Source organism: Anopheles gambiae, chromosome 2 (assembly GCF_943734735.2).
Source record: "Anopheles gambiae chromosome 2, idAnoGambNW_F1_1, whole genome shotgun sequence".
Taxonomy (NCBI): domain Eukaryota; kingdom Metazoa; phylum Arthropoda; class Insecta; order Diptera; family Culicidae; genus Anopheles; species Anopheles gambiae.
Window position 1 is genome coordinate 35,620,528 of NC_064601.1, and position 14,130 is coordinate 35,634,657.

General features: G+C 51.3%; 1 protein-coding gene across 4 annotated transcripts in view; it reads left to right on the forward strand.

Annotated features, from left to right (window-relative positions):
* LOC1279741 (myosin-I heavy chain) overlaps positions 1–14,130 on the forward strand; it is a 40,009-nt gene that overhangs the window by 17,217 nt on the left and 8,662 nt on the right. For 3 of the 4 annotated variants that reach the window (XM_061648195.1, XM_061648196.1, XM_061648198.1), the window contains exons 4-8: positions 725–787; positions 8,788–9,882; positions 9,955–11,123; positions 12,196–12,726; positions 12,801–14,085. In XM_061648195.1, coding sequence (XP_061504179.1) covers positions 725–787; positions 8,788–9,882; positions 9,955–11,123; positions 12,196–12,726; positions 12,801–14,085 — 4,143 coding nt within the window. The remainder of the gene's footprint in view (positions 1–724; positions 788–8,787; positions 9,883–9,954; positions 11,124–12,195; positions 12,727–12,800; positions 14,086–14,130) is intronic. The other variant, XM_061648199.1, reaches the window with a different exon arrangement.

Below are 14,130 nucleotides of genomic sequence, written 5' to 3' on the forward strand. Positions count from 1 at the left end.
GCCTGCTGTCCGAGGGTTTAGCCCTGCACCCGCATTCCTTTGTAGTACGCATGTAACAAAAAGGGGGAAGGTTACAGAAATGCATAAACAAAGTTAAATGAACAGCACACACTCACACACATCCCGACACACTCAAACAAACTTTGGTTGATTCTTGAGTGGAGTTGATGCAACATTTGTTTTTATTATTGGTAGTGCATGCATGCTAATGGATTTGTGTTTGTTAATAAGCGATGCAATGGATGGGCAGTTTGTTAATCGAATACTCCATTTTAATTACTACTTTGGAGTTAACTTGAAGTTGCACATTACAACGAAATGTTGGTTCACCTCTTTGATCTCTTGCGTACATGATCCTCGCACGTGTCTAGAGTATTTCGTGTCTTAAAAAAGTATTTCCACCACAGAAACGAAGAATGTTTAACCTAGGATCAATTTGAATCTCCCAGTTTTTTTTCTACCACCACAAGATCGGATATGTGTTGTTTCAAATTTAAAGTGACAAATTAGTTTCCCCATTTTCCCGTCACGGTTATTCCCCCTTCAACTTCATCTTTGGTTTATGTTACTCGCGTTGCGCAATGTTTCAACGAAAGGGAGCATACGCATTGAGTTACGGATAGCTGCAGCATTCTCGGCGCAAAACGGACAGAAAAAAGAAGCTACCGCTCCACCCAGCTCGACCAATTTTCCTTAACCAAAAGATCGTTTGCTTCCCTCACAGACGTACACCGGTTCGATACTGATTGCCGTCAACCCGTACAAAGAGATCGACTGCTACACGCAGGTAAGTTGCCCCCGTTTCCACGTACTGTTTAGAGCCGATACGTGGATGATGTGTCCCGTCCAATAAATCCCACCAACGTTTTCGGGGACCAAGGGAACAATCGTACACGAAGGGGAGGAAGAGGGTAGTGTGAACCATTAAACCAAAGTGATTTATACGTCGGTGGCAATAAATTTGCCTTCCCTTTATATACTGCCGGTCGTTTGATGTGCTGCAGCAGCATCGTATGTGCTTGTGTCTGTGTATGTGGAGCTCTTCAAACGAAAAGTCAGATCTTCATGGAAGAATGTGAGCAGCTTGTGCATGAGGCTGGCCGATGAACCGCGCTCTCGGATTATGCAACAGTTCTGCAGTTCTTGCTGCGCGCGGTTCTGTGCAGCATATGGGCGAGTGTGGCGATGCTTCGCGCGACGACGAAAGCATTAACGGGCGTCACGGAAATACGGCATCCATCGTGAGCGTAGCGATCATAAACGATGATTGTTACGAGTGTGACGGAGACATGCTGCACTCTGGTACTGCATGCTAGTCTGTTGCATTCAACTGCTTGCGTTAGAGGGAGCATAGAAGAAAAAACAACAACATAAAGAACTTCATTCCAAAGCGAGGTACAAATTTAGAAGATGCACACTCTCGGCCCCGATGCACGTACGCGTTGTTGTACGCGGGCCTTTTTGGAATGTGTAAGCCGAAATGTTTACGACATGCTGACACGGTGGCGAGCGAGTTTTTGTCCCGTGTCTCGTGTTTCGTCCGCCTCGTGCGCGATAAATTCATCAACCTGGTCTGGTGGCCGGCAAGAGGTCTTTGAACCGGGCCAGCTGACCCCCTGACCGGTGGCGACCCCGCGATTGTGCCTGGAGCGTGGGTAAAAACGTGATCAGAGCGAACAAAGTATTACACATCCGATGACATTTCTGAAATGTCATCCTCCCAAAAATAATTGGCGTGCCTGGAGTTATGAGATCGCGCGCTCCTGTTTCGTGGAAAAGACCTCCACAATAAGCAATTATTTTGGAATGTTTGCCAACCAACGGGTTGGTCTCATGCACGTTGGAACTTCGGCACGGAAAGAGCTGTAACACGGACAAGGAATGAAGTATGGACACGGGAGAACTGACGTTGAATTATGTTCCCCCAAAACATTAAAGGAACAACGGCCACACCACGTCGTAATCCCCTATTACGCTACTTCCCGTATCTAAGTAATCCGTAAGCGGTTGCGGGCGGCAGAATTGAAGTCCATCATTCAATTTTTATGATCTCCATCGCCTTCCCCCCATCGTCCCCCTTTGCTCGATCAGCGAAAGGCAAAACGACCGTACCGAAAACGATTAAGACACTACGGCACAGAAACACTCCACACCAACATGAAGAAGGCAGTGGTGGAAAGCTAACCGGCTCTGGCCCGCCGCAAGCGATGGATGCGCTCTATTGGATGCGTTGGCAGCTAACAGCAACGGGAGCAGCAACAGCAGCAGCATCTGCTTTTGATGTTCTAAAAAGATTTCATAAGAAAGGCTTAACACCAGCGGCAGATTGTGAGCGAGGGAGGAGAGGCAGCTGCAAGCGACGGAACACAAGTTTATGCAACGCGTTTTACTTCGTTTACCTTCCCTTTGGTGTAGTGGGTTGTTGGGAAAACTCCATTAATATACGCCTCCATCAACATAGCAAACGCATTTCTCCGGTTTTAGACCACGGCCTCACCAGTACCACCATCGACCGCCCGCTGGGCCTACCATTTCTTTCTCACTCGATCTCGAACAGCCCCACATTTTCACTTTTACCTCTAGCTGCAACCCACATCCACTAGGCGGCGAGGCAGCATCAACGCAGGATGAAGAGATTAATACAGCATGCCTCTTTTTTTTCGGGTTCCGTTGCACCCGGCTCCCCATGCCCCGTTGCGAAGCAGGCAGTTCCATATTTTTTCCTCTGGATTTTGTTTTTCTTTCCCTCGTAACATCCCGCTTTTTTGTTGCTGTTGGATGGGGGCACAAAGGGAGATTCTCCACGATGGGGCTGCCTGTGGCTTAGCGTTGGGTGTACGAACGATTGCTTCGGCACGCTTTTTTCGGCCTGCGCTTGAGTTGACCCACATTCGTTGCGGTGTTGTGGCTGATATCTGTGGCTGGCGCACACCGACGAAGAGAGGTCAGAAAGTGGAAACACCACAACCACTCTTTTTCTTCCCCACCGTTTGGGAGCTCCGTTGGGGTCGCAAAACTCGCACCAAAAGCCGAAACTATCTGGTGCATGAACGGAGCCGCGCTCGGTCGCCAGAGGAAAAGTGCATGTGCGTACTTGCGACGGTGGGCCGGACAGGCCGCACTAGGAAGCCACTGTTCAGCGGGAATCTTCATCTTCAGTTCAGCTTGAGAGTGACTAGAGGAGAAGGCAAAAGGATCCGTGTGCGGTACGGCGGCGTGTCGGTAGGAATCACTAATTACGTAAATAAATTTGTTTTAAATCGTGCCTCGTGAACTATCTTACTCGCCCGGTCAAATGCCCGGTAGCAGTGGACTCGCAGGCATATGCCGGCTGGACGCTTTGGATGGTTGAATGTCTCTCTCTTGCTCTCATCGTGGTTTCCCCGCACGTTGGCCGAATTCCACCGAGGCCAAACCCCCACAATGCACTACATTTTCCAATCAAACTTGCAAACACTCGTCTCGAAATTCAATCGATCCACGATGAGGAGGACACAACGAAAAAGGCCCACCTTTGGGAGAGGCCGATTGTGCACCCAGTTTTGATTTTCTCTATCTCTCTCTACTACGGACAGCGTACTCGACAAGGGGTAACATCGTTTCCCGTCCGCCGAATAATGCTATCGCGCATAATTGAGGCAAAAACGGCACGCTTTCGTGCGCCCGAAATGCCCGTAGCCGTGCACCGTTATCAGGCTGGCTTAAGCCTGAACCCCTGACTTTACCTCATTACCGTAGTTATCGATGATTATGATCCCCATTTGCCGCTGCTTCCCCGGCAGCTCGGCCGGACGACACAGATGTGTGTCCGAACAAAATTCGGATACATTATTTGCACGTGTAAGTGGGAATCGGCTTTTTTTGCTCGCTGAATCTAACTGGGCAGGGTGAAACTTTGGGCTTGTGTTTTGTTTACTTTCGCAACATCGGTGAGAGGCACAGGAAGAAGCACTGTGCCACTTCCGACAAGTGTACCCGTACACCCAAAAGTCGGGCTTTAGCAGCTATCCCGGGCCGTTTTTTCGGGAGGATTAAACTTTCATTTTCGTGCGGGATTTTACTTTCCATCCAATGTGTGCCATCTATCACCGTCAAACCCGGTTATGCGTGTGTGCGTGTGTGTGTGACACCCCAAAAAACACGAAATATTAGTTGTGAGAGATTACTTTCATGTGAGATGCTGGGGCGTTACTTGTTTATCCGGTTCAGAACTTGTTATGCTAAAATGTCGAAAGCTTGTCACCATCAATTAAACACACTGGTTTCTATACTTTAATCTGCTTTCACATTTCTCCATTGTTTCTATCACACTTTCATCTTTTAAATAAAAATGTGTTGCGAATGTTCAAAATAATGGCTGACATCTGTATTTTTCCACCCAATTCTCAAAGTCCAAGAAAAGATCCACAAAAAAGTTGTTGGATAATACCAACAATCTCCATTATTTTAATTCCTTGTATAATCTATCGCTTACCGATGACCGAAACATCTCTTGCATCGGGTTAATCTTTTATGAAATTCAGGGTCAACAAAATTTTCTCGGAAAAGGCAAGAAATACTCGAATAATATATATTACCTACAAACTTCTCAATTATACGACCCAGCAACAAGCGCTACATTTCACATTATTTTACAATGTCATCCAAAAATTTACATCTTTATTATGCTGGGAAAAATCCTTCGTGAAATAGGATGTAATTGTGCTTTCCCACCACCCTGTCGTCCAAGATCACCTTTCAATCCAGTCAGCAGTAGGTAAGCATGATCACCGTCGTTCTTACCTGCGGCTAATTACACACGTTTCTAAACGTGTCCATTGGGGGTTGTTTTTCCCACGGACTCTGAAGATTAGACACTTACGTTCGAGACAACTATACCGCTTCTGAGATCCTTCCATGGGCTACGCTAAACATTGCGGAGCACTCGTTGTGCAGTAAACGGCGTTGCTGTTGCTACCACCACCGTAGCCTTTAATTACCCGGTCCGGATAAGAATGTCCGCGGAAAAGCAAACACCACATCGCGCACACTAGGAGCCCTTTGTGCACCAAATACAGGCCACTACGTGACAGAATTTCCCACGCCATCGACGAACGAATGAACGACGGGCCTAATTTGCATTACGATTTGCAAGCGTAAGGGATGCAATTATCTACATCATAGACAACATTGGTGCGACCGCAAGCATTAAGATATTGGGGGCGTGTATTCACTGTTGTCCGAGATAAGACTTGCTTCGCACACACCAATCAAGTTCTTAAATTTCGTTCCCTAAAGCAGTGTGTCACCACGTTGCAAGCCAGTCAGCATCGTATGATTTACACAAGCGACGTTATTCCAATTATTATCTTCCTCAGTGTGTCCTTCCGGCGGCAATGCGGCATTATTGGCGGCGCTAATTGTGCCGACAATTGTCGATTGGACTGGGCTGAATTGCTGAAAATCAGCTGCTCAATAAAGCTGCCACGTGCGTTAGCAAAAGCCAAGATCGCAAGAGTCACGCATTAACCCTCCTCTCAACCCCAATGCCGGTAAACACTCTTCAAACGCGATAGCGTGTGATTCACGCTATCGCCCTAAAGCCTTACGCATAAGGCAATCGCGCGCGCGTTTGGAGCGATGCTTCCGTTTTACTACTGACCGGTCGCGCTCGATCGTACACACCACCCCGGTGGCGTCATAGTTTTACTGACATGTCCAAAATGTAACAGGTAGAAGCATACATTCACACGCATACACACACCCTTTTATACACTACAATGAGAGTCACGTAGGAAGCTTCTTTCCGCCGTCAGGGGGTCTACTTCTCCTGCACAGCGACATAGCCAGCATTCTCAATGAGATGGTTAGAAATGGAATTTCTTATTCATATTCCAATGGTGAGAGGTTGAGTAAGGCGTGAAGCTAATGTCTTGAAAATATATAATCACACATCATTACCGACTTACAATGCTTCTTAGTTAAAACACATCAGACGAAGAATCATCCAACAGCAGTTGATAGGATTTATAATGTTCTATGTTCCAATATTGCAAAATTCGCAAACACTTTTCTATTGGACCCCGAGACTAGCTACTTCAAAGGAAACTCTAAACCTGGCATTCATCCTACTCCAGTTCGGTTACGTCTTCATTTTCTGTAACTCGTTTCGCAATTTACAGGCGTTAATTTTTTTTTAAATGTCTCTTCCCCTCGACCTTTACGACCAGAAGTTTATTGCAGAGCAGAAAACGGAAGCAGCGGACTCTCAATTTAACCAAAACCAACTTAGCAAAAAATCGACCACTCGTCCACTGCCAAACGAACCTTCGGACTGTGCTGTGTGCACACGACGCGTCGCGGTTTCGATTGTTTAATTGATTAATTGTCGAAGCGCTACTAAAAAGTGCAATCTTTCTGTGGCATAATAAAAACCTGGCGATCCTCCTTTCAGGGTCTTTCAGGGACACGGCAAAAAGCATCCTCCGCATGTGCGCCGTGGCTCCGTCGCGCCGAATTTGCTTGAGCTTGTTTTCCGCTTCTTTCGCAGCAGTGCAAAGAAAGAGCTTAATTGATTACAATCAGCTCTGGGCTATTAAAGGTGGTGGGCTTTTTATTGGTGCATTGAGTTCACAAATTGTAGCTCAACAACGCACCTTTGGCAGCGAGGCAGTGTGTTTTTCTTTCTTTTTGCTTTTGGCGCACAAACGATCGCGCAACCCCCTTTTCAGGCCACTCATCAGGCATCAGTACCTTGCAGATTGAAATAGAAAACGCATGCGCGCTGTCTGAGCGCTTATCAAACGCATCCGGAGCTCCAGCGTCCGAATCGAAAAGATCGATCATCATCACCAGTCAGTGCGTGGTTCGGGATGGATACTCCCAAATGTGGTGAGAGAGAAAGATAGAGAGAGAGAGAGAGAGAGAGAGAGAGAGAGAGAGAGAGAGAGAGAGAGAGAGAGATCGAGCGAGTGTGTGGCTCAAATCGCGCTAATCAATCTATGACCACCGCGGAACATTACACCCTTTGGTTGGTGGAATTTGCACTACCGCTCATTCCGCTTCCCACAGTTCCCATTGCTCCACTGCCACTAGCAGAGACCCCACACTAACACCCTTTCCATGACGGGTAGAGTAGGAATGTATCTCGGCGAAACTTTTTCCTTCACATCACCATGTCTGTGCCAAATAAAATACAATCATCATCAGTAGAAGATAGTCGTTTGCTGGGTATGTGTGATAACATCTCGCTCCTATGAAAAGGGTGTTTGCCACACAGTCGTGGGTTTGCGTGTCCAGCGCAAGCGCGCGAAGTGAAATCACCTGCTCGACGGTGAACCACCAGCGCATAATATACTATCTGGGCTGGTTTGTTTTCAGCACGCCTGGCCTTGGCAGACGCTTCCCGGCCTGATGAGGACCCACCAGAAGCACAGTGCCGCTGGTACCCTTTGTTTTAAATCTACGAATGAAGGGTATATTTGTTCCAGGTCGTCACATATTCCCAGGGTAAAGGATTGAACTAAGACGCGTTACCTTACACACTGTCACACTCTCAACAAAGTGGGGAAATCCTTGTCTGGCAAGCAAACTCATTTCGGCTCATGTTTATCACAAAAGATCGCACCCCTACTGGAAGGGGTGCTGCTTGATCGTCGCGATCAGTTCTTCCTGTCTAATGCTAATGGTGGGAAATTCGGTCCCTGAGGCTCAACGATGCGTAGCATACGCTTTTGAGCGGTCGGGAAATCCACTCTTTTAGCCGCTGGAAATCACCCGCATGTGGTCCCAGGTGTTGCCGGCACAAGGGGCATAATTTTTACGACTCTTCTTTTTGTTTTTTGCTGTCTCGGCCAAAAGACCCTTCTTTTATTTAGTTAAATAATGACCATTTCGTGTACGCTACCCTGTGTAAGATGATTTGAAATTTAAATTATACAGTTTTATGAGTATGAGAGTGCTCTAACGATGAAGAGCCATTTGATGGCATGAGATATGGAAGAAAAATGTGTGTGTGTGTGTGTGTGTGTGTGTGTGTGTGTGTGTGTGTGTGCATGTGTGGGAGATTGTTTGTACAAATGGAAACAGCAAAACAAAACAAAAAAAAAATAGATGTGAAGCAGATCCAAATGAAGAAAACTAAATTATAACCTGCAAAGGCATCGCATGAAGATGGCAACACATATGCTTTGCAGTTTACTCTAGATTCATATCATTTTAAACGACACTCACGCTCCGTTTTGTTACCTATTTCTTACAAACATACAACACACGATGCACAATCTTGTAAAAATGATGTTTCATCTAGCCTAAACAAAATCATAATCAGCGCGCACTTGGCAAGTGCAACGAAATGAGGTCAACCGCCATGTCCGCCTGTCGGCATGCCGTGCGCGTCAAGCGTTGCAGCCAAAGGTTGTTAGTATCCTTTTGCACACCCGAGCCTAGTCCATGTGCACTTCCGGGCGCTAAATGAGATTTCTTCCCTTCCTGTACTCATTGCGCAACAGTAGCCCGAAGGCGGCGGCAGGGCGTCAATGTAGGTCATTGCATTAATACTTTACACACCCTCGTTACCTCGTTGACCTACTACTGGCCGACGCTAAAGTTGAAGCGATATGACAAGCACTCGAAAGCTTAGCGCGCTTTTGTGTTTGACGACGAAATGGCGATTTAATGGTCGACGAGTGACGATGAAGAAAGCACTTTGCGAGCAAAACTGACTGTCATGCGAGTCATATGGGGGCAGCTAATGAGCTTCTACTTATTCTTTACCCCCGTCTTTTCCCCTTTTTCTCCCTCTCTTAGGAATATGTCGCCAAATACCACGGCCAGAAGCTGGGCCTGCTGGAACCGCACGTGTTCGCCATGGCTGAGGCCGCCTATCGCAACATCCGCGACAACAACACGAACCAATCGTGCGTCATATCGGGCGAGTCGGGCGCCGGCAAGACGGAAACGACCAAATTCATCCTGCAGTACCTCTGCTCGGTGACGTGCGATGTGTCGACCTGGGTGCAGCAGCAGATCCTCGAGGCCAACACCATCCTGGAGGCGTTCGGCAATGCGAAAACGATCCGCAACGACAACAGCTCCCGGTTCGGCAAGTTCATGCAGGTGTGCTTCGACGCGAAATGGTGCATCAAGGGCTGCATCATCCAGGACTATCTGCTCGAGCAGTCGCGCATCACCTTCCAGAGCCCGGGCGAGCGGAACTACCACGTGCTGTACCAGCTCGTGGCGGAGGGCAAAACGAACGGCGAGCTGGCGGCGGCCCTCCATCTACGGGACGCCTCGTTCTACCGCTATCTGAACGCTTCGGGCGGTACCGGTGAGGCGGGCACCGATCAGTCGGCCCTCGAGATTGCCACCGAGTCGAAGCGGTTCGAGGCGCTGCGGCTAGCGTTCAACGTGCTGCAGATCTCGCAGCCCCTGATCGACGGCATCTTTCGCGTGCTGAGTGCCATAATGTGGTTGGGCAATCTGGACTTTGCCGACGTGGACGGCGAGCGGTGCGAGCTGGCACCGGGCGACGGCGAGATAGTGGCGATCGTGGCCCAGCTGCTCGGGCTGCAGGAGGCGGACCTGGTGCAGGTGCTGCTCAAGCGGCAGATCAACGTGCGCGGCAACATCACCGAGATACCGCTGAAGCTGCAGGAGGCGGGCGAGAACCGGCACGCGATGGCGAAGGCGCTGTACTCGCGCACCTTCGCCTGGCTGATCAGCCACATCAACACGTGCATCAACCCGGGCCAGGATGCGTCCCGGTTTTTGGGCGTGCTGGACATCTTCGGGTTCGAGAACTTCAACACCAACTCGTTCGAGCAGCTGTGCATCAACTACACGAACGAGAAGCTGCACAAGTTCTTCAACCACTACGTGTTTGCGCTCGAGCAGGAGATTGTAAGTAGCCGCCTGTAAGTACGCCAGATCGGTGTTGTGACAGTGTTTGTTTTGCCTTTTCCATCTTTCCAGTACCGCCAAGAGGAAATCAAGTTCTCCCACATCCAGTTCACCGACAACACGCTCTGTCTGGAGCTGATCGAGAAGCCGCCGCGCTGCATCCTGAAGCTGCTGACGGAACAGTGCCATATGCCAAAGGGGTCCGACACGGCGTACCTCACCAACCTGCACGGCGAGTTCGAGTCGCATGGCAGCTACGTCAAGGGGCAGGATCGGCGCCACTGGGAGTCGGAGTTTGGCATCCGGCACTATGCGGGCTGCGTAAGCTACACCGTGAAGGGATTCGTCGACAAGAACCGGGACGTGCAGCAGGACGTGCTGTTCGACCATATGAGTCGCAGCACGAACACGTTCGTGCAGGAGATCGCCTCCTTCCAGGATCTGCTCTCCATCCAGCACGTCCAGTCGGCATCGTCCACCACCAGCACGGTATCGCGCGGCACGTCCAAGGGCAAGCTGACCGTCAGTGACACCTTCCGCCAGCAGCTGCAGGCCCTGGTCGATGTGCTGCAGAGCACGAACCCGTGGTACGTGCGGTGCATCAAGCCGAACGCGGCCAAGCTGCCGAACGACTACGACGACCGGCTGGTGCTGGATCAGCTGCGCTATCTCGGCATGCTCGACATCATCCGCATACGGCGCGAGGGCTTCCCGGTGCACCTGACGTTTGACGATTTCGTGCAGAAGTACCAGTGCCTCACGAAGCGCTTCCGCAACATGTCCAGCCAGGACCAGGCGCTGGCCGTAATACGCGAGCTGAACGTGCCGACCACCGAGTGGCAGCTCGGGCGCACCAAGGTCTTCCTGCGCAGCGTGGTGCACGAGCCGCTCGAGGACGCCCGCAAGCAGGTGATCAACGCGAAGGCACTGATCATACAGCGCAACTGGAAGCGGTTCAGCCAGCAGCGCCAGTACGGACGGACCCGGTCGGCCGCCCTCAAGATACAGCACGCGTACAAGGGGTGGAAGCTGCGCATCGAGTTCCTGAAGAAGCGGCGCGCCGCCATCGTCATCCAGAGCCACCTGCGGGGCGTGTTTGCGCGCGAGGTCGCGACGGCCCTGCGCGAGATGCGGCGCGTCGACGAGGAGATGCGCAAGCGCGAACGGCTCGAGGCGGAGCGGCGCGAGCGGGAAGCGGCCCAGGCGGAAGCGGACCGGAAGGCGCTGGAGGAAAGCGAAAGGTCTGTTCTTGGGCTTTGGTGGGGTTCAGCATTTCATGATCTAACAGCAGTAGTTGGGGGTTTTATCTTTAATTTGTTATTGTAAACTGGTAGTTGGTATAACTTCTCAAGTCTACACAGTCCGTTCCTAGTTACTTAGAGTCGCTGGTATCATAAATGATGAAAAATATGGAAATGTATAACAAATTAAAGATATTTTCACTATCGAAATGAAAATAATTCGACAATAATGCTGTTGTCTTTGGAATCTACTGCGTAACTCGGGAACAGCCTGTGTACTTATCAGGATCTTGCTCGTATTGGTCCAGCATATCCTTTAAATTCAAAACCAGTGTTTTTTGTTTTGTTTTATTAATCAAGTAGTTATTACGAGCATGAACCTCAATTCTCACGGTACTCTCGCATTTCTTTCGAACGTTGCTGGCAGTATATTTATGTGTCTTCTTTCTCTCTACCAACCTTCCCAACTTAACGCAATGACTGCAACCATTTCCAGCTTTGCAAACCTTACCCTGGTGATACTTTTAATTTCCCTCTCGATTGTCACTACCGCTGTCATGGGTTAGGTTACATACCTCCACCCCTTATCCCCTCTGCGTACCTGTTTTGCTTGCCATTTACATCTCACCCCAAACTAACCTGCCACAATTCGACAAACGAGCTCAAACAAACCGACCAACCCTGAATCCTTGTTTTGATTTTCGTACATTGTATAAGCATGCTAATGTGTAGTACCGGAGATGGGCACGGAATCGGGTGAGTGGGGCCGTCCGCGGCCCTAAACGTGTAGTTGTCTGTCTGTAGTCTGTCCGTTGTACTTGCGTCGTTTGCCACTGCTTCCGTCTGCCGCTGTGTGTCCGCCGTCCCGCTAATTGCTTGGCTAGCGCCCTCCCCTAAAATGCCACTAGGAAACTGTCGATTGCACCGTTTAGTTGCTAGTTTGTAGTGCTGCTAATTATTGTCCCGTTAATAACAAAAAAAGAATAGCTGTCTCTCGAGCACCACCGGTCTAACCTTGCCTACGCGCGAAACTAATGCTTTCTTCACACCAACACTCACTCTTTCCCTGCAGGGTTGCCAAAGAAGAGATACTCGCTCTGTCGCAAATGGCCGAGCAGATAAACTCGAAACTGCACTCACAGCAACAGCATGCCGCAAACAATAACAGCCGCCTGCTGGCCGCGCAGGCCGCACAGAACGGTGCCGCCGCTGGGGGCGATGGCAAGGGCGCTGGGCCGCCGCCAGCCGGTGGCGCACGGGGGGCCGGTTCGGCCAGCCTGCAGAGCAACGACTCGGTTGATCTGGACAATCTGTTTGCCTTCCTCAGCGAGGTGCAGCCGAACGCGAACTCGAACGCCATCATTGACGAGATCGGCGAGAAGATGGACAACCTGGTGGAGGACCTCGACGTCGAGCTGGAGTCGGTGATCCAGCAGGAGATCGAGGGATTGACCAGCGAGCGGAACAATAACGTCGCGACGGTGAAGAGTGCGGCGGGCCCGCTGGCAAATGGTACCGGTGCCAACAATGCGATTAGCAGCAACAACAACAACAATAACAGCATTAACAACAACAAGCCAACCACTCCGAAGCCGCTGGGCGGGTAAGCGAATTGGTCGAGGTTGTGCAGGAAGCGAATGCCAGAATGTTTAACGCCTTTTTCTTCTACCCTTTCAGCATCCCATCACTTCCCGAGCCGACGATGCCGCCACCGCCGCCACCGATCGAAAACAACAACCACACGCTGCCGGTCGCACAGTCGCACCATCCGGCCACGCTGCACCACATCCGTCGCCACGAGGAACCGATCTACGAGGCCGTCATTCATCTGAAGGAGCTTCCACCGCCGCCGCTGGACGGGCACGAAAAGGTTCCACCAATACCGCAGCACCAGTCGCAGCAGCTGGCAGCGGCCATGCCACCGCCGCCTCCACCGGTACACGCCCATCAGCAACCGGTACCGCCGCCACATGCAGCACACGTGGCGCCCGCTCCACCGCATCACGCTGGTCCGGTAGCGCAGCCGGCAGCGGCGCATGCGGCCCACAGCGAAGCACCGCCGCAGCCGCCGCCCCACGCACACGCCGCACCCAGCCACGCGTACGTGCATCTCGAGAACGGAACGGGCCACAAGCTGCGCCCCAAGAGCCCGGCCGTCATACGCTCCGCTAGCCCGATACAGCGCACCGGCACCAATGGGCCAATGAGCCCCTCGTCGCCCAAGCACAGCCGGCCAAGCTCGCGTGCCTCCTCGACCGGCGGGGGCCATCCGTTCGCGGAGCGCGAGCAGCGCCGCAAGTACCGCGTGGAGAAGAAGCTGCAGGAGATGCAGCAGCTGGACATTACCGAGCGGGAGAAGGAGCTGCTGCGGGACGACGTCTACTACGACATACTGGAGTTTGCTGAAAGCTACTACAACACGCACGAACGGTCGCCGGAGGGCACGATCATGGCGACGCTCACGCGCAAGGGCCGCAAATCGGTCGACATGGTGCCGAAGTACGAGATGATCACGTACTACCGCGGGACGACCATCCCGTCCTCCCACATCCACATGTACGATCCGGAGAACGTGACGATTGCGTGCAACATCTTCCGCGACCTGTGCAAGTACATCCGCGGCGAGCTGAACAGCGAGCGGGAGCTGCAGGTCATCCAGTTCATCATCGGGCAGGGCATCGAGCGGGAGGAGCTGCGGGACGAGATCTTCGTGCAGTGCATGCGGCAGGCCACCAACAACCCGAGCGTCGACTGGACCGACCGTGTCTGGCTGCTGCTCTGCCTGACGATCGTCGCCTTCCAGCCGAGCAAGCTGCTGTTCCGGTACTTTGTGAGCTTCCTGAAGAAGAACCTCGAATCGCTCGAGGGCAAGCTGCGCCAGTACGTCCAGTGGTGTCTGGACAACTGCAAAAACACCAAGGTCCGGTGCCGCCAGTATCCCCCGTCGAGTGTGGAAGTGGCCGTAAGTTGTGGAGCAATTGCGCTTTGGGGTGACGCGACCCAGATG